We start from the raw sequence: 20,761 nt of genomic DNA on the forward strand, positions 1-20,761 counted from the left end.
TGAAGTATATGCAGAATTAAAGCCAGCTTTAGGTCCACAGTCTTGGAACAGAATTGTTTGGTGCAGGAGCAATACTTACTGTGTATTTAGTAACATCTGCGAAATCATGTGTCAGAGGTGTTGGTATTCTGACAAGGGAGCACCAGACTCTGTTACTGTATAGATTTTCATTTGAAATAAACTATAATATTTATTTCTCTGGTGAAAAAAAAAATGCATTACATTACCAAATAATTTCTAGCAAGCACAGAGATGTTTTATTAAAATTGATATTTTAGCAGTTATTTAATGTGTGGACCCAAGCTGAATATTGCTCTACAAACAAATCAATATGAATTACATTTTTAACGAAGTATGTGTATCAAAAAGAGCTAGTCTTGCTGAAACGGTATTTGGGTGATCTGCAGACCTTGTGGAACTGCTTATCACAAATCTTCACGGAGCTGTTTCTTCCTAGCAAGTGTTTATTATACTGAAATCTCTGAAGTTCAGAAAAGCCCTCAGCATGACAAGAAAGTCTGTATTTCTGCCATAGAGACTCATTAAGTTTTACAAAATATTTAATACTTAGCAACGCTGTTAACAGAAACCCTTTCAGTAGTCTGCATCAGGAGAGGAAAGTGTTTTCTTTACCTGACTCACATACATCATGTCTAAGCTTACTGTTGTAACAATGTCAACACACTTCCCTGGCTCAAGAGCAGAAATCCAGGAATTTCTACATGTAAAAAAAAATTCTTTGTAAAATTCTTTCTAAAAATTTGAAAATTCTTTGCAAAGCATTAAAACTCTGCGTGTCAGTACTTTCAGATTATATTTTTCAATTGATATATTTGCACGAAAATTTTCATTTTCCAAGAGCTGCTGGTTTTTTTGCAAAAACGTTCCTCTGGAGAAATGTTACCAGTGTTCAGTACTTCTGAGGGTTAGAATAGACGATCTATCAATTTAAATGCCCAAGTTTAACCACCTGAGTACAAGCACAAATTATTTGCTAGGAAAAATAGACAATAAGCAGTGATTTTTTTGAAAGCAGAAAAAGCATAGTTAGACCTTAGATTCCAGGCTGGATTTGTGTTTTTAACAAGAGAAAAAGAAAAGCCCTTTTTTAAAATAAAGAGATCCCTAAGCATGCTGCAGGACTCTCTGACTTCCGTATACGTTTGCCAGTAAATTCTGTATTGAAGTCTCTGAAGTCTGTCTCAGACAGTAATGTAGGGATACTTGCTCTGCAAAGAAAAAGCCTATGTCTCTCTATATCACCCTTGTGTAAACCTTTTAAGAAAAGGACTTGCCATTGTTTAGTAATACTAATCACTAATAATTAGTGTATTTACTAATCATCCCGTGGATGTTTGCAGAGGAGCTATAAAGGGTGGGGGAGATGTCCACGATGTCTTTGGAGGGTGAGCAGAGTTCCTCCGGTTGCAGGGTATTGTGCACACTGTCTCTGTGACGTTCATGGAAGTGCTCCTGTCTTTTCTGGATTTTATTTGGTGAATATAATACACACTTCTTCTTGAGCCTCAGCATTAGGTTTGTGGGCTGGGACTGCATGTATACAGCCACATCCTGTAATTTTTATTCTGAAGTTTGCAAGTCTGTCTTCCCTCAAAAAAATCAGACTATGTAAAAAAATGTATTTTAATTAAAATGATGCTAAGTTTGGTTTTTTCTTCAATGTGATCTGAGACGTTTATTACATTCTTGTGTGGCAATAGATTTGGGAAGAACTAATGGATGCGACTTGACGGTTGCGTACATACTAGCATAGCTGTCCTTGCTGCTGCAGGTGCTCCAGCCGTGTTTAGCATCATGCCAGACTGTACGACTCCTCGGGCTGTAACATAACCTCGTACTGAGTTTGAGGGGCTGCCAGTAACATCAGTGCGAGTTAGAAAGAGAAAAGCAAAACCAGTATGGCCCACAGAGTTCTTCCTTTGCTTTGCCAGGGAATACCAGAAGCCTGAGGATTATGTTTCTTTTACAAATCTATGACTTATTCTGAGAATGCAGAAAAATAGACAGTGTGCATTGTAGCTTTCTGGTTTAGTGGTCATGAGCTGTGTCTGCAGTAGATAATCAAACTATTTACTGGAAGGAGTCAATAGTTTGAAATCTAAATAGTTCAGTGCTGATGCCGATTTTGACCATATTTGCTCGTCTCTGTGCAAATGCCCGTTCAAGCCGCTTTGATGGCTATACTTTCTGGGTGCCTTGGGATACCCAGGGAAGCATCAGTTCACAGAAGGAGATTTTGAAATCTATCAGCCTGTGTAATGGAAAAACAGTGGGAGGACAGGCAAACTCTTCCCTGCTTCACAGTGGTACTGACATAATTCAGGTGGGAAGCCCATTGGAGTCAAGTGGTTCAGTGCCTGCTGAAAGAAAGTCTAATTACATCATCTCCAAGAGCAAAATAAAACCTGTTATGACTTTTATGTGAGAGATTTATCAGGCTCCCCAGTGGGTTGGGAGATTTCCTAGACAAACGCGTGGGGTGCGTGTTTGCGCCGGGGAGCAGCGAGGGCTGGTGGCTCTCTGCGGAAGAGGGAGCTGGGCCTGAGAGTGACAGCACGTGCGGCTGGGGCAGAGACCACCCGACAGCAGCCCAGTCCTGCTCCCAAGTGTGGCGAGCCGGGCAGGTCCAGTGATGGAACCCAGGGTCGGCTGGGAGCCTGGGCAAGTTCATGGTGGTGAGGCAGGTCCAAGGGCAAGCCGGGAGGTCCATCTGTGGGCTGTGGCTCAGGTCCGGATCCACAGGGTGCATGGCCTGAGGGCGAGAGCCCAGCTTAAATGCAGCCTCTGACGAGGAAGGAGCCCTTACTGATGCTGTGTTAGCTCGCTCTTTGCAGCAGGCTGAACCACGGTTAGCGCAACAGAGAGCTGCCATTGAGTGCCAGCAGCCCAGCTCTGGGGCGGAGGGAGCAGTAAGCTCCAGGCCCAGGTGGTATTTTGCTTAAACAAGACCAATATGACCACTTAAGTTATTAAGTGTTTGCAGTGCTATGTCAATAGTTTGCATAATTTCAGCAGTGAAAGGAAGGGATGTATGGAAGTGCATACACCTGAAAGAACAAATATAAGCAATTCAAGTCATGGCAATGTGCAGTTATCCTATTGAGTACTTACGGTGGAAGCATAATTACAAGTCAGACAATGCTAATGATTCTGTAGTGTCATCTGTCAGGTGTAGAGTTTAACTCTTACACAAAGAAGAAAAAGAAAACATGGTACTGGATGTCTTTGCAGTGTTTTAAGACAACATGAATCTGCAAAAATCAAAATGAGTTTGAATGAGTCTTACCCCTCAGTTATTTACTGGCATACTAACTCAACATGTGGCTCTGATTTCAAGAGACAGTTTGAGCTGCACTGACAGATCATTACTATTGAAATGGGAGACTCTACACCATCCCTGCCTTTGTCCAGCCACCTGGTTCTGCCTCTTCCATTGCCCTGTTCCAGCACTTACACGCTTCTGTGCACACACTGATTCACTGAAACAACAGAACACTGATCTAAGAGGGGAAGAGGTTGGAGTATCAGACTAGAATTGGATAGTTTCTGCTGGGTCAATCATTTGAATCAGCAAGCTGCAATCCAGATCCCAGGGGGGTGGGAGGGTGTCACCCAGAGCCAGGGGTTGGGACAGCAGGAGGGAGAGCAAGAGCTCTGCATTTTGGTGGTGGTGGTAAGCCATTGAGTTGGTTCCACCCTTGGTGAAATCATGTTCTTTGAGACTGAAGGTCAGGATGCCATGGAAAGCAATGGGAAAAATTTCAGCTTTGCTCAAGTTGGTCAGCGTTTCTTCATTGGCTTCAGTGAGGCTAAGATGTCTCTGTTTATATTTGTTTAAAGCAAAAATGTCTGTAAGATCAGCTTCTAATTAATTAGTGTGTTATGAAGGCAGTACTTAGACAAGTAAATAAATCTAACAGATTCTGGTTTGATTTGTAATATGAGGATTGAAAAAAAAAAAAAGTTAAAACCATAAAGAATCTATTCCTTGTCTGGTGTAAAATGTGAAAACACCTTTTTTTGTGTTTTGTCCTACTGCAGCTTTGTCAAATGTTAAATTTGCTGAAATACTCAGATTTCATTTGCGTGGATGATTGATAGCTAAGAAAAGTACAGTTATGTTAGCTCTCTTTGTAGAGGAAAGCCATATATGAAGTGTTTAGTATACTCTTCTCACAAGACATTCAGGAATAGGGTGGCTTTAAACCTAGGCAGGTAAGATGGTTTCATTGTTTCATTTTTTATATTAAATATTTCTTCAGTTTTCATCTATCACATAACGGTGTTTGGGCAGTAGATGCAAGGGGAAAGATCTGAAACTGCTTTCCCTTCAAAACCAAAGAAATAGGATTTCATGATTTTTCCAGCAGAAAGTTGTATGTACAAAAGACAACAGTGAGTCAACATGAGAGTGACAGTGTGCAGCTCTTCTCTGATGGTATATAAAATAATGCAGCACTGGGGTTTTGGTTTTTTTTTCCATTTTGTTATTTTAAAGTACATATGGTAGAAGACAATATCTGAACAAACCCCAGATGTTCAGAAAATACAGCAACTTTGTAGAGTTAAGAAGTGGGAGAGTAGAGTACATCTCCTGGCTTTCACCCAGATCATCTGGTGACTCTTTCCTGGGTTTTGTTGGGATAATTACTGCTGCCTTACTGCAAATCTCTCAGGGAGTTTTTGAGTCTTAGGTCAGATCTAGCAGTCCATGTCCTGCTCCACCCAATATAGCCATTTCTCTGATCAGGTACCAGTGAAGGAACGAGTCCCTTCACTCTTGTACAGCTTGTGGCCTTCCTATTCCTGCCTTGAACAGCTGTGGTTCAGGGTGCCTTTCATGGACCTTCTGGATGGATTGATTTAATTTCATTTTCACTGTCATGATAAACTTGATGCAACATCACTGACAGCTGGTTGCAGTGAAAATTTATTTCAGCACTTGGCGGGTTCTTCCTGCAAAGCTGTAACGCTACCTTGCTAATGATTTTGCCACAACGTGTTGCTGTTGGAAAGCTGAAACCAGACAACTGCAGTAGATGGTGATAATCACAGTAATGATCACATCCTCTAGACTCCTGCTTAAGGAAAGGGGCTTGGCAGAGTGTCTTCTGATGTGATCCAAGTACAAGTGAGGCAAGGCTGTATTTGTGTTAGGTCACTCATATCAATCTGTTTGTATGAGGGACCACGATGGTTGGTGCTGACAGAGATGTTTTACTTAAGTTTACCTGAGTTTATGTAAATTGTAAGAGTTTGAAGGAACTCTGAATAAAAGAAGAACCTACAAGAGGATATAATGGTTCTGAGGACAGTGTGGCAGGGGAGGAAGTAACAAATGAGACTGCGAGGTGCTAATTCAAAGATGCTTTTGCTTGCAGAAGGATTGGGGTGAACAATTGGGGCACCTTATTTGTATTGTCTCATAGAACTTTGAACAGCAGATGACCTCAGAATCCAGAGGAGGATTGGGATTCCTCTCTGCTGTCCCCTCCTGAGAGGGGTAGTGTGATAGAGTAAGCAACCTGTTTCACTGTAGGTCCAAAGGGAGGAGTTTAATACGTGTTCATAATCCTGTGAAAGGCTGCCTGTAAAGCAATCCAGTCACAAACAGTTATCTGATTCTTTGTATCACACTCGGTGCGCTACTGACTGCAGACATTGCTTGCTTATAATTTGCACATATGGTACAAGGTTATTTTGGGGGACATTGAGTACAGGAGAGAACAATTCTTTAAATTTGTAAGCCATTCTGATGGTGATAAAATGTAAAGCAGCCTGAGGACTGCTCTAGGTATTTCTTCTGTAATTCGACGAGCAGCCTGCAAAACTGGTGAAGTTATAAGGGAATTGCTTAGTGGGGCAGCTTTGGGGAAAAATGGCAGTCCGCTCCCTCCTCCTCAGGTGGCTTAAAAGGGCAGGATTGGGGATAAATGAATTGGTCCCCTGGGTCTAAGTTGGTATATTCATCCAGATGCTGGGAAATGTCTGTCAAAGAGCAGTGAGATGAGGATTCCTTTGCTTTATGCCCTTATGGAGGAGAGCTCTCTGCAGGCCAAGCACATGCAAGTCCCTCTGAGGGAGTCTAAGTGGACCTGCTTTCTGGGCTAGTACAGCTGGTTTGGTGTGGTCTTTCCCGTAACAGTGGGAATCATTTGTTGAATTTTTAAATATTTGCAGTTGATTCTTTGCCATGCACTTACTGGATCTGTATAGATAAACTTTATGCAAATAACCTTTTTTTTTTTTTTGCATGTGTACTTTAACAGTTATGAAGATACAGGTACAAGTAAAACATGCAAAGTACATGTACTTGCAATTGCAGGTCCTGCCTTGGGAAAAAGTAGTGAAAGATTCTTCTGTTAAATAGCTTCAAATCATGTTTCATACAGATTTCAACGAAGCAGTGCCAGAAACAGAGAGACTGGACTCCAAAGCTCTGAAGACTCGAGCTCAGCTTTCAGTGAAGAACAAGCGGCAGAGGCCTTCCAGAACAAGGCTGTATGATAGCATCAGTTCTACTGATGGAGAGGACAGCCTTGAACGAAAGGTGAGAAGGACTCTACCCTCTCTTTCAGGCTTCCTGTGGAGTGCTAGATTGCCCCTGTAAGTAATTTCTTCCTCTGTCTTTGTCCTTTCATTGTAGCACAGGCAGTATTTATTCCTCTGTGGCCAGTATGCTGTGAATGTCCTTGAGTGATGTGTGAGTCCAGTCTCCTTTGAGTCAGCACACCTCGGTTTTTGGTTTTATTGTGTTGTTTTTTTAACAGGAACCCTGGGCTTTCTGATTTATGTGTGCTTTATAATGCAGAGTGGGTCCTTTCATTTATGCAGGAGGTAAAAGGAACTTGAATCATGCATTTCTCTATTTGTTGATTTGTTAACACAATTGATATGATACTCACTCATTGGTTTGTCCTATTCTGACTTCCGTCTGAAAGCAAATACCAATAAACAACTCTGTGTGTGGTATCAAAAGGTAATGGCATGAATTGCTAAAGTGTTTCATACAAATAGAAGGCTAAATAATGAATAAAAGAATTGCATGTTCAAAGTAAACCTTGCTCTGATTGGTTACTAAATGGTATAACCTGCTTTATAATCTCTTATACCAACAGCCGTCAAACAGTTACAGTAGTCCCATGCACATTTCAAAATCACCACTGCCCTTATGCATGAGAGCATCCTCACCAGCATCAGATTCTGGTGCTTCCTCCCTCTCCCCCGTGGCTAGCAGTGCAGCAATCTCACTTGACAACCTAACTGAAAACCAAGAAGAAGGACAGCACCACAAAGGAGGTGTCCTTTCCCCGCATGCTCGGGGGGACACGCCACTTTCCTCTCCTTCAAAATCTGGGCACAGCTCTGAAGCATCTCCTTTGCATCACCCAGCTGGCAGGAATATTTTACAGGATAAAGGTATTACTATTTTTTACAATAAATTGATGCATCATTTTGCTCACTTACATCTGTTTTATGAACTTTTGTTGTGTAGTAGGACCTTAGCAATTAGAAGGCCATCACCTCACAACTTCTTTTGTCTACCTGGAAGTAAAAAAATTACAAATGAGCTTGTAGGATGGTATAAGAAAATGACAAAGTTTAAAATGAGATCAGGAACTGCTTCCTTTCTTTTATTTTTTCTTTCTTAGAATTCACTGAAAAAGCTAGGAAGAAGTTGCCTTTAAGAAAATCTTGTATTTTGTTTTAAAAAAAACAAAATTATTGGATCTTGGGACATTTCTGTGTTAGAAACATGCTTAGCATAGTGTACTTACTCGATTTATGTGATTTTGGCACTGCTAGATGCTTTTTTTGGAGGGTGGGGAAAGGAGTGTAAAGCAAGAATAACAGATTGTAGCTTTTAATTCCTGAGAGGCGGCATAGTCTAGATTAAACAAGAGGTTAGTGTCGGGACACTCTTCATTTACAGAAAAAAAGTATCAAGTAATTTGTTGGGGAGGTTGGCCACATTGTTATTTATTTAATTCAGATTCTTTAAATCTGATTAAGCTGGATAAGCCGGATAAAACATGATGCAATCATATGTAGCTCAGGTACATGTCTCAGATACCATTTTATTAAATGCATTAACAATACGATATGGCACAGAATAGAGCCTTCCTTTTCAGATGCCTTATGAAGTTAACATTAGCATTTTACACAACTTTAGCATTCTTAGGTATGCACCTTGCATTCTCTAACTGTCACATAAGCTAAAATACGTGATAAAAATTTTTTATAAGTGAGGACAGCGGGAATAGGTCTGCATAGGTTCATAACAGACTTTGGCTTACTTAAATTAACTGAAAAGAACAATTTGTTGAGGATTTTTGTTTGTCTGTGTGTCTGAAAAGACTTGCCACTGATTTCCAACCTATTTTTTTCTTCATCTTCATACAAGGCTTTCACACAGATTCCTAAAAGACAGATTAGTGAAGTTTTGTTGAATTTAGGATAGGTTAATAAATGCTAGCATTTTTACATGGGTTCTGAAATTGCTAGTCTAACTGTATAGTTTCTAATTGTATGATTGTTAATGAATCGAAGTTAAATTCAGTATTTGAGTTTTGCAAGTAAAAATAAGGGTGTGAACATAAGAATGTGACTTTCCAAACTCGTACTTCAGCTTGAGTGTATATGATTATCAGTGAAGTCGTAAATCCTGCATTTCCAACTGATGTATGAAAATATCTTGATAAAAATTTAGTGGAGGCTAGCCTTGTAGTGTAAGGAATAGGGTATTATATTCCACCCACTGTGTTGCTCTTTCCAATTTAGGTTTGAAAAATAATCTCTGTCTAAATATTGGTGTCATGCTTTCCCCACTGTGACCGTTAAGTAAACAACCAGTGCTTTCGGGTGTATCCAGATTCTGATGAGTACATGAAAATTAAACCAGAGCAATTTAGTTTCAAATGGAAAATTTGCATTTAATAAGTCCTACAAAAAAGAAATATCGTAAAGCAGGTGTTTGGCAACAAGTGTTGTAGCAATACTATTTTAGTTGATTATTAATTTGGCTGTCAAACTCTTACAGGTCAGAAAATAAAAAGGGCCACTGTATTTGTTCTATGTGTTCGGGTAGGGTTTTTTTAGAGGTGGAAAGAGAGCACATCTGTGGGCAGGTGTGAGTCCACTGATTAATCTCTCATTAGCAAAAGTGAGTGTTGGCAAACTCACACTTGTCTTTTTTTTCTTCTTACGAGATCCTGCAGTGTTGTGAGAAGAGCTGAAGTGGCATGAGATAGTTTCATTGCAAAATGATGAGGAATTTTGCTTGTTTGTCTTTTAAGCACAACTTCTTTGTGTATGTGTATGATTAATTTATTTTCTTCGGTTCTGCCTGTTTTGTGCAACAGCATCCTTTGACAGGGCAGCCGAGGTGACCCCTGGGGGCAATAGGCTGCTGATGTGAGGCTGGCTGCAACTGTTTTGTGACCTTGGGGAAGAAAGTTAGGTCTAGTCTCCTCTCACATCCATCAGCCACAGATTACTTACACCAGCTCCTTGAGGCTGGAAGTGATGGATTAAACAGCTTCTGTGTGATTTATTCTGAGGAACCGGCTCTCCCTCACCCTCTCTGAAGAACTACAAGGAGTCAGGGAAGATGCACCCCTCCAGGGTGGTCAAAGTCCCCTCCTGCCGAGGCAGGGCACCTGCAGGCCTGGTTCGTGGCCGCTGCCACGTGCCAAGCACTGCGTACCTCCATGTGTGCAAGACCCTGTAGATTCAAATCTACTCTGCCACTGAAGCTGGTTTTGGGACGTAGCCCATCCGTCTTCCACTGTATCCCATAGCCAGCATGAATGTTTTTCCCAGCAAATGGTCATTATTCGGAGGGCCCTGGCATGTGAGTGGGAGCATAGTGACACAAGAGCCCAAACAGAAAATTGCCATACCGGGTAGCTGCTACATGTCCCTGCTGAGCTCTCCAGATTATTTCTACAGCAGCAAAACCTCCAGCTACTAAATGCTTTCATTATTTGCCCACCACAAAAGCCCTGTGCCTTATAGTTTCATTTACTTTCATTAAGAAGTTTCTCAAAAAAGCCCACCCACCCCACCCCCCCGGCCCCCAAGCCCCACTTGCCTGTGAATAGCTAGTGTGAAAATAAACATTACGACTTTTCTTCTTGAAAGTGGCAATTTTGACAGTGGTTAAATGAGAAGTGTGCATTAAAGGTGAAAGAGGAACCATAGGAAGAGACAGGAGAGGAGTGTGCAAAGTGTGCATTGCCTAAAGTTCTCCTCAGACTCCCTGGGGAATGGATTTCTTCTCAGGAGACTTCACCTTGCTTTTGTCATTCTTCTTACTACTCTTTTTTTGTTTGCTTTTTTGGCATGAGGTTACTTGTCAGTTATGCTTGAATGTTTTTTTTAACATAAGGACTTGTGTTGGTAGAAATAGTATGGCTTTTAGAGTGTGGGTAGTGCAAGAGGCTTATTTTCCTGCTTTTCCCAGGATTTGTGAACCGGTCGCGCATTCAGTTTTTTACTTGAATGAAAACTTGGCCAAATATTATCCACAAAGCAACGTACAAAGTTCTGTACACATAGTTGACTGTCCTGCGATAGCGCTGTGGTATTTTGGGTTAATTCTGAGGGCTTAATTTGTCAGCTACAGTCAGAGAAATCCACAAACCCAGCAGTGCTTTCAGTTAAAAGTCACTGTACGTCTGAGGTCACGTTGTAAAAGTCACCAAACCACAAGTGACACGAATGACTGACCTTCATTTGCTTTCTCTAGAGTATTCGGGGACACTCTTTATGTTTAAGAATCACAGAAACTGTGTCTGAATTTTTCAACTGCTGTGTATTTTCTTTTAGCTTCCATATAGATTTCACAGGATGTTTTGCAGACTCAGATTCATTGTTTTGGCTTTATAGGTACTGCAGGCTGTTTCCTCTTTAGGCTTTAACAGTGTTTGTAGAAGAGATCAAAAATTGGTAGACGTCTCAGGGCAAATTTATTAACTAAGCTACTTTTAATTCTTTTCTTTTAACTCAGAATGGTTGGATTTCAAGTTAAATGTTTGCTTTAACAAAGATGTTCAAGCTAAACAGATAACTATTACCTAGCATGTCCATCTTAAAAGGTACCCTTGGCTCCAAAGTTCAAGAAAGTGTTTCAGGAGTCATTTTGGAAGTAAAGCATACATACCAAGTGAATTCTGTAAAAGGTAACTTAAGCGGCTACTGCTGAGTTTAAAAATGGATTCACTGTAATGTTTACCTGTAAATCTTTTGTGTTGTTCGACTTACTACATATTCATTAAAACTCAACCGAAATTAACTTTTCATTTTCTTCAATTAAAATAAGATTTCTTCATGTGTATTTTCAAATTCTGAAAGTATTTATTCATTTTTATTCCTCTTCACACCATCTTCTTAAAAATGAGAAGAATTCACCTAATTAAATTGTGTACTCACACACGTGTACATGTATGTGTATCTAATTATGAAAAGATACACAAACTGTTCTGGATGGAAAGTGGAATAGCTATCAGTAGCAATTAAAAATAATAATGTACATTCTTCCATGTACAAATGTGTCCTAGATGGTGCCACATGTGCTCAGGCAGCAAGAACAACTAGCCCTACTGTAGGGCATACAGAAAAACTAAAGCGAAAACTTGCAGATCTTGGGTAAGCATTTTGTTATTTCAAATACCTTTTTTTTTTCATTAAAAGGATTGAAAGTAAAATTTCAAAGATGTTTCCTGATGTTTTCTAATATTCTTCTAGGGCTCCCTTGAGAAGGAGTTCAAACAAGGGCAAGAAGCGGAAAGAGAAAGAAGCTATTAGGGTGACCTGTGGCAGTAGGTATGGGTAAAAGATTGAGGATGCAAGAAATGATATGCCAGAAACATTGGAAAAACCTAATCATCCTAGCAGATGAGAACATTAACAGGCCCACTGACTTCATATAATAAGTGTTAAGCTTTGAGATAACCTTCTGAGCTTACAAACTTAGATTTCTTAATTAATGAAAGACTAACATGTAATCTAAAAATTGGACGGTTGTAATACCGTGGCATCGTTACTACTGTTGCATCCACTAATGGGATTTGCAGAAATAGATTATCAGAGCTGGCCTACAAGATGCACACACAGTCAGTTAATAATACCTGTGAACCAGAAATCTTGACACAATTCCACATTTTTTTTTCCACAATTCCACAATTTTCCACAGTTCTGCAATTCCACAAAAGCCCCCAGAGCGAGGATGGGCAGCAGCTGTTCACTGCAGCTTCACCCACATCAGGAGTGCTTTCAGAAGGGTTTGTTTCTGGAGATGAACACCATAAGTTGAAAACAGATAGAAAAAATGCAGACTGCATTTGTCACATCACCAACTCTCAGGGAACGAATTGTGAATTCCTTGTGAGATCTGATGAGACCACATCACCAGCATCTGTATTCTGAATAAATAAATCAATGTTCAAAATGGCAGGAAGCAAAAGCTAGTGTAGATTTTTACTGAAGGTCTCTCCTCACGTACTGATGAGTCTGACAAGATCAGAGCTACAGGGGGTGATACCTGGTTCCAGATATGAAAGACAAGTTAATTTCAGGAGTGGTAAGCAAACTTAATACATTCCAAAAGTCTAGAAAGGACATAGCAACTCAAAAACTCTCTGCACATAAAACAATGCAAAAGCAAACCTATGTGATAAAAGAGCTATCGGAAGAACAAAAACTTTGAATGCTACTCAGAAAATCATTGTGGTGGAAAACCAGTATGTAGCTGTTTGTGGAGTTTTGCTGACAGTCTAATATATGGAGACCTAGTGACAAGTGTATTGTGTAGCTCTGTAAAATCAGAAAAGCAAAGGAACCTTAGACTTCTGACTTAACTCCCTCAGGCACACTACCGAAGTGCAATGTTCTGTCTCGGCATACATTTGTACATTTGGATCCTGCAAATATCTGGCAGGATCTTCAGTGATCTTAGGCAGCAGTTGTTGCCTCTGCGCTAGTGTCAGAAAACCTGTTCCAGTTGGTTCCACTGGTGTGTCTGCTTGCAGTGTGACCTGCAGCTAGTGATATCCACTGCTGGATTACCCTAGTGACAGGGAGAGATTTGTTAAAGCAAATTCTCTGCACCTCTGTGTAGCTGTAAGGCAGCTACTGCCCTTAGCAGGGTATTAAACATCACATAGCATTTAAATACCAAGCCAACAGGGTGGGGGAAATGAATGTATACTTGTTTGTAAGAACTTGATACTATCCTTATACCAACAGAGTATGTTACAAATGTTTGTGAGATCCCATAGGTATCTTCCTTAGAGAAAGCAGATCTCAGCATAGAGAAATCAGTTGCTTATTAGACCATTTGATAAATCAGTTATTTGTATTGTCTGTTAATATTTCTGAGTTCGGATACAGTTACTAAAAGCAAAGTTTAATACTGCTTTCAAAGTCAAAATTCATAAGCATTTGTAATTCTCACTGTGCCTCTGTAAACTGGAATATTATTATTTCAGTATAACTTTTTAAACACCCATTGTCACTTCTTTGTTACTAACTCCAAAGACTTTGCCTCAGAAGAAATGTGAGGATGTTTTCTCTACAGTCCAAAGCTGTATAAGCTCTTTGAAAGAAGGAAGATGATGATCAAAAGACAGCATCCTGTTATAATTATGTCCGTTACAGCAACTGATTGATGTAGAATTAATTACGCTGTCAGATGGATGTTGCATGCATTATTTTGCCATTGCCAAAAAATAGCACTCAAGATGTGTAAATAAAATCCTGAATTATTTCCTAAGACTACCACTAACGTTACATATATAAAAAAATTCCCCATTTGAGTAAGAAGCATATATTCCCCTGCCTGAAGCTAGGCGATTCAGGCAACATAATTTGTTTTTTCTTTCTACTTTCAAGCAAGATTAGAGGATGAGGGAAGAGTACAGGACTGGGTCAGATACATCTACCTTTCTTTATGTAGCTAAAGGGAGGGAGGATTCTTCTTCTGCTTCCCTGGGTGGGGACCCTTTGACAACCTCAGTTTCATCCATACCGAAAAGAGGCTTCACAAAAGCTTCACAAAGCTCTAGTGATTATGTTAATAATGATTTAGAAGTTGTCCAGAAGGTAGAAGTTGAGGGGAGATTTACATACGTGCAATTTACTGGTGGCTGCTAACAGCAGTAGAAGTTTAATACTCTGAAACAGTAATACATAAGTTGAGATAAATATCATAAGAATATGACATATGCATAAGTTCTTTGAGGCAGACACTTTGCATATTTATTTTTAATTTACATACGGTACTGTTGACATGATATATTTAGCAAATTATTTAGGCATTTTATTTTATAAGTGTTACCTTTACCTTGACCACATTATCCACTGCAATCTTTGTTACTACAAAGAGAGAAGCTGATAATATCACATAGGTGTTTATTTCATTTTTCCATATTAATATTTTTAATATTTAATAACATTAAAATCAAGATAATAATACTCTGTTGGTATTTAGCTGTTGTAACAAAGGCAAATCTCCATAGATGGATACAGACACACCTGATTCATTCTGCCTGTGCTCAAAATCCAAGCCAGACCTTCTCTGGGAGCCAGAGCCCGCTTGGGTCAGTGCTGAGGCTGATCTATTTAATCATGCTGAGGTACCACTGGGGCTCAGAACTGCACCAACACAGCATGTGGCTTCTTGACTGGAGCTGGTTCACATCCGAATGGCGGGAGTACAGGCATTTTCAGCTGGCGTCTGTCTCCGTTTGCTGGGTGTATGTTGTCTAAGAGAGCTTCAGTTAGAATCAAAAGAATCCACTTTTTTCTTCTGCTGAAAGAGAGATTTCAGGCATACCACTGCCAGCTGCATGCCACTCAGTTCTTTAGTCACAGCTACAGGGAATGTCACTCTTTTTACAATTAACTGCCTCTATAGCATTTTGTTTTCTCTTATTTTATAATCTAACACATATTCCTGCTCATTTCTCTTAAACAGGACCACCAGAGAGATGCTGCAGAAATCAGCAAACACTAAATCTTTAGCAGAGCGATCCTCCTCTCTCCCACACTGTGTACCATTCACATGGTATGGAGAGAGTGGCAAGGGATCCAATTCTTCCAGCAACCTGCGATCGCCTACCAGCTCAACTGAACCTTCCTCTGAAAATATAAGTCCAGCTAAAAAAGGGTCAAAGGTAGAAAATAAAAACTACCTTATTCCCACTGTATCGAGTGGCATAATTGGCTTCATGTTTCTGGAAAAAGAACAGGCCAATATATGACTACTACAATAAACAGTGCATGGTGTTCATTGTACGGTAAAAGCTCATCCGAACAGAACATCTCTGTCATTGTACCACTCCACATTCTACCTTTTTACTCTGTCTTAATGTACATTAATTCAGTAAACTAACTGTGGTGTGCTGTACTGTAACAAAGCAAGTGGTGCCAGTGGAAATTAGCATTTGGATCCACTGAACAAATGCTAGATTTGTGTATTCAGTTATAGATATATTCTGCATTCTTCAGGACTGATTGTGAGAATACCTACCCGTGTTCAAATGAGGTGTTTGCAAGTGAAGAAATGCTGTATGCCGTCAGTCATCTGCCTTTTTTTCCCAATAATGAAATCTGTTTGTCATGCATGCTGGATGTTGGATTTAATTCTCTATATGAAAATGCTTGAACTGTAAATATGAACTATTGCAATTTAATACATCTGTGTGATTCCTTTCTATGTGCATGAATGTTTCAGCATGATAACTCCTTAAATAACCCTTAGTTATAGTAATATACTTAGCTTTTTCATGTTTATTTTCACTTCTAGAAAATATTTCTCTGCCTGTATCTTCTTATAACTTGTAGCAGTTGACTTTTTGTATTGGTCTGGTAAAAAGAAACAGATATGGTTCTCAACTTTATGTACAGGAGTATGAATCAGAAATCAATTTCTCTGTCTTCTACAAACACATGCATGTACATATAGCAGTTTCCACAGGCATTTCTTACTCTCTTGGTGCCAGAAGCTGGTGATACCTTACTTCTGCTGTGCACCAAGCTATGCAAGGTCATAGCTGTGCTTATGTTACCTGGTTAGGGAGAGCAACACAAGGCTGAGCAGTCCAAATCAGATCGATAGAGAAGACCACAGATGACATCTCTGAAGATTAAAGAGAAACTGATCGGTTACCCAGTTTCTTTTGAAAAAGAAAGATGAGGATTAGACATGTAAATCATTTTTGTGCCTTTAAACAAACATTGTATAAAAATAATTTTCAAAAGGGGAAAAAGGCATCCCCTTTTACAGTTAGTATTGGGTTGAGTTGGGGGAGGGGGGATGTTGTCCTGCTATCATAATTATTAGCAGACCTTGGCTATCTTGTGTTTTTCCTATAGAAAATTAAATTTTAAAGACTTAAATTCATCGTAAGGCTGCAGCTTGCACAAAATAGAGGTGAAAGAAAAATAAGAGTACTTAAAAAAGAAAAAGATGTTCTTCACACAACAGGAAGTAGAGCTGTTGAACTCCTGGCCTAAGAACGCTGTTGGGGCTACAAGTTGTTGGGGCTACAAGTTTGCATATTAAGGAAGCTGCTCAGATTTTCTTCTCCTCTATAAAAAGTTGGGGAAAGCAGAACAGGAATTCAAAATGTAGATATGAGAAAACTGATCACAAAAACATTTTTATGTTCTCTGTACAGTTTGCAAGCTCTTAAATTAACAGTTCCTATACTGCTATTCAGGTTTTTAAAGCACAGCGTGATACCAATATTTAGTTGGATTTCCAGCAAAACTAAGAGGACCAACACTTGATATTTTTGGAAGACGACTTCTTTTCAGGAAAGATAGGTCAAATATCTTTGGGGGTGATAAAAGGATAACTTTTTTAGTGTTGTTTTTGGGTTTGATATTTAGATCCATTTTTTTAAATTGAATGTCAAAGGTGAATTGAATTTTGATATTCATTTAGATGTTAGAGTAGAGATTAGAGGTCTCCGTATCATCAACTGTATGTTCAAGTTAAATGGAATATCATGGTGTCCTTAATTTTTTATAGATTTTGGTTTTTTATGGTTCTCACTCTAATGTGAAATACTTGTTAATTTTTGTCTTCTTCTGATGGTAATTTTGCTGTATTCCTGGAAAATATGTGCACGCTTTTGCTATTCTTTGCTGTAAGGTGTGATGTCTGTCATTGCATTGTTAAGAAGAAACAGGGTTTGTTTTATGGTTATTAGTTCAGTAAATAACATTCAATATCCAAAGATCTCTTTTACTTTCAATTTCAGTTTTTTCTAAAGATATAGGCAAAGAGGGAGAATCCTTTCACTTTTCCAGGAGATTGTTTGGGACTCAGAAATGGATTCACAGGATATTCTCCGTGCTCTTTCAACAGCAGTTTTCACTTCTCTCTGCTAATTAATCCTCTGTCCTATTCTTTGTGCTACTGCCTGTGCTACGTTTGCCCTAAATATTTGGAGGACAGTAAAATGCTAGTGATTAACCCGCAGAAGCAGTAATTTAGCTCCAGGATGAGAGCCAGCATCTTAAGAGGGAGTCTGGAAATTGCTTTTGGACCCCTTTGCTATTAATTGAGGCATTAAGCTGGCATAGGTGTCTTGTGCAGTACACAGTGGTAAAAATACTGTGTGTTCTATAAATATTAACAATACTAAAAATTGGGCTTCCTCGTGTGTATTGTAACTGCTTTGGTAAATGATTGAAATCACTCCTGAACTATGCCAACCTGGAAGACAGAAAGCAAATTTCCCTTTTAGATGCACGTATGAGATCGTTTGCTCATTCTAACTCCTCTTTTTCTTCACAGAATTTCACGTTCAACGATGATTTCAGTCCCAGCAGCACAAGTTCAGCTGACTTGAGCGGTTTAGGAGCAGAACCTAAAACCCCAGGTTTCTCGCACTCCTTAGCACTGTCATCAGATGAGGTATGCTAATGAAATTGTTTATGGTGGGAAATAGTTGTTTTCTTTCTCCCATAGCATTTCTTTCTCCCATTGCAATTACTCAAATAATAAAGGGATGGTTTTTAGGCAGTAGAATGGGAGAAGAAAATTAATGGTTTCTAGATTATGATTTTTCTTGTTCATATAATAATGACTTGAAATAAAGATCCTATGGTATTATCGTAGGAAAGTAGAATGCAGTTGGTTTCCTAAGAGATGCTGTATCCTCACACATTTCAATACATTTTTCCTACATTCCAAATATGTACGTGTGGGCCCATAGATATATATGTATATACACTAAACTAGACCTAAGTGAGACAATTTTGAGATAATAAACATACAGTATAGTTTGGTAAATGTAATTGAGGTGTAAGGCACCTTCACCTGGATTAATTTTTACCCTGATACATTAAAATAATGACCTGTACATGCAGTAATTGTTTGTTACTGTACCTGAATGTATGTATATTGATTAGAATGTATATGTGTTAATCCACTTTGCATTCTTTGTGCTTGCTTTGCACAGTGGATTTGAATTCAGTTACTTCAAACCAGAGTTTTTTCGAACAATGATAATGTGAAAAAGCATTCCTAACCCTGTAAATTGGTGACATAATTGAGCTGAATATAATATATTGAAAATACTTTTCTTAAGATACTGGTTTTGTAACTCAGTTGTCAGTGAAGTTGCACAATTTGACAGTAGCTGACAAGATGTCCTGTGGACCCAGGAAACCCGTGCCTTTGTTCTTTTACAAACACTCCGTAAGAACTTCACATTTTTCATGTGAGGTTTGAGCCAGGGTTTTTTTCTAGAGAGGAGGAACTTGAAGTATCTATGTCTTATTTTTTTATGATAGCTAGGGTTGTTCTATTACTGCCTGCATGCTTTGCATGGGTTTAAAGAATTCGTGCAACCCCATTTGCCAAAATGCAAGTCTACAAACCCAACCATTCCTTAGAGTTTACTTACTGCAGGTAATAAAGGGCAAAAATTTCTAAGAATCATAGGAGAGTGCAGACAGGTCTGTATATTCTATGAATTACTGAAAACAACAAAGTCATCATTTACACTTTATTTAGTATTAATACTATCTTGATAATACATTTCATTCTCTTAACATGTTTCATTCCCCTTATAGTATATATTTTATTGTGACAATGCCCTGTTCCCAGCGGTACTGAATTAAAAGCTTGAAAATGCTTTCATTTTGCTTGTTCAGCTCTCTACTTTATCAATTGTAAAATATCAATCCTGAACAGGTCTATAAAAATGAATGTGTTTTCTCTGTCCTCTGCTGTGTGCCAAATTGCAGTCTCCGAATCAGGCAGCGTGTTCAGCAAGAGCTGCAGTGGAAACCTCCACATCCACCCTGGCAGGGGATTAGGCCAGCGTTGCTCTTCAGCCTTTCATAGCATATTGCTGCAAGCACTCCTTCGCTCAGGCTTCTCTCGTAGATCTGACACGATCATTTGAAGATGAAAAAAATGAAAGGATGGGGAGGGAACCCAGTTCTTGCAGGTTGTTCTCCTCTACTTAAGGAGCTTTTGCTTTTGCAATTGGAGCCATCAGGAAGGTTCCTACCGGTTCTAGGTGTCAAGACGAGGAACTCCAAGGGGGTTTCATTGACACAGTCTCAGGTTTAGCTGCCCAATCATGTGTGTGCTGAGCTTTCAACATAACCTCTCTGCTTCTGGAAATAATTTTTTTTAAAGAAATCTCTTTGGTTTCGAGTAGCCATATCTGTTTGCAAATCTTGGTGCTGCCCTTGCCTGAACTTTTACATGCTGTTACATGTTCTGTATTTTGTTTCTATAATGCTTTTCTTTCCCATTTCTTTGTTGCTCCCTCACTCAGAGCCTGGATATGATTGATGATGAGGTGAGATACTAGTGTGCTGTTGTGGTGAATCGTGTGACCATCGCGTGGCAACGTATCGTCTCATTTGCAGATTCACATTTCTTGTTTTATGGTGTTGTGTGGCAAACCCCCTTGTTTGAGCAGAACACACAGATGTCACTGGCTCCTCTCTCCTTGTCTTGAGTTCCCCTCTCCTTTCTGCTAAGAGTTTTCAAGGCCATAGCAAATGGCAGTTTTTGCGGTATGCTGGAAGGGGGAGGAGGGTCGGTGTCAGAGCAAATCCATCAGGCCAAGCATCAGCTGCACTGAGCTCCTGCTGGCGATAGGAGGAGGAAAAGATAGTGCTTAAACTGTCTTATCCCCAGCCCTGAGAACTGGACAGCCAGAAGCTGAGCGAGCTCCCAGCATCATCCAACCCAGTGTAAAAGCTGCTCTAACAGCAGACAGCTGCTGCAGCCTGTAGCAGCTGCTTTGCTGACCACGGCTGGGACAGAGTAGCTTTTGTTTCAGGCCCCACTGGCATATCCTGGGGTGGAATAAAGCGGCAGAGCAGGGACACGGGGCTGCTCCAGCAGCTGACGCCCCACCTGCCCCTCCTGCTGCTGTGTTTGTGCTCTCGTCCGCAGCAGCGCAACGTGATGAGAGCAGGACCAGGGCTGTGGGATCGCTGTGTGTTCCTTACCGCTCCTCTGTGTCATCTCATAGTCTTTCACAGATAGTATCAGTCTCACTGGCTGTTTGATGTCATCACTTTGAACTTTAGAGTGGTTTTCTGAGGTTTTTTGCCCCCAAATTTCTTATTTTATAGCTTAAACAGATCATAAAGATCTGTGAATGAGCCCGGGAAGTGGAACACAGAATTCATTGCATCCTTTAGAAACGTTCTAATTTGAAGGATAAAAATCTTGCGAGGGAATGGGAGCATACCT

The 20,761-nt window shown here is 39.8% G+C and overlaps 1 protein-coding gene across 3 annotated transcripts in view; it reads left to right on the plus strand.

Moving 5' to 3' along the window:
- The window catches only part of PPP1R9A (protein phosphatase 1 regulatory subunit 9A), a 155,457-nt gene that overhangs the window by 126,668 nt on the left and 8,028 nt on the right, over positions 1–20,761 (plus strand). For 2 of the 3 annotated variants that reach the window (XM_075492851.1, XM_075492852.1), the window contains exons 12-17: positions 6,414–6,571; positions 7,140–7,440; positions 11,583–11,670; positions 11,770–11,847; positions 14,999–15,197; positions 17,831–17,950. In XM_075492851.1, the coding sequence (XP_075348966.1) occupies positions 6,414–6,571; positions 7,140–7,440; positions 11,583–11,670; positions 11,770–11,847; positions 14,999–15,197; positions 17,831–17,950 (944 nt within the window). Of the gene's footprint in view, positions 1–6,413; positions 6,572–6,667; positions 7,046–7,139; positions 7,441–11,582; positions 11,671–11,769; positions 11,848–14,998; positions 15,198–17,830; positions 17,951–20,761 lie in introns of those variants that run through there. The other variant, XM_075492854.1, reaches the window with a different exon arrangement.

Source organism: Mycteria americana, chromosome 2, assembly GCF_035582795.1.
Source record: "Mycteria americana isolate JAX WOST 10 ecotype Jacksonville Zoo and Gardens chromosome 2, USCA_MyAme_1.0, whole genome shotgun sequence".
NCBI lineage: Eukaryota > Metazoa > Chordata > Aves > Ciconiiformes > Ciconiidae > Mycteria > Mycteria americana.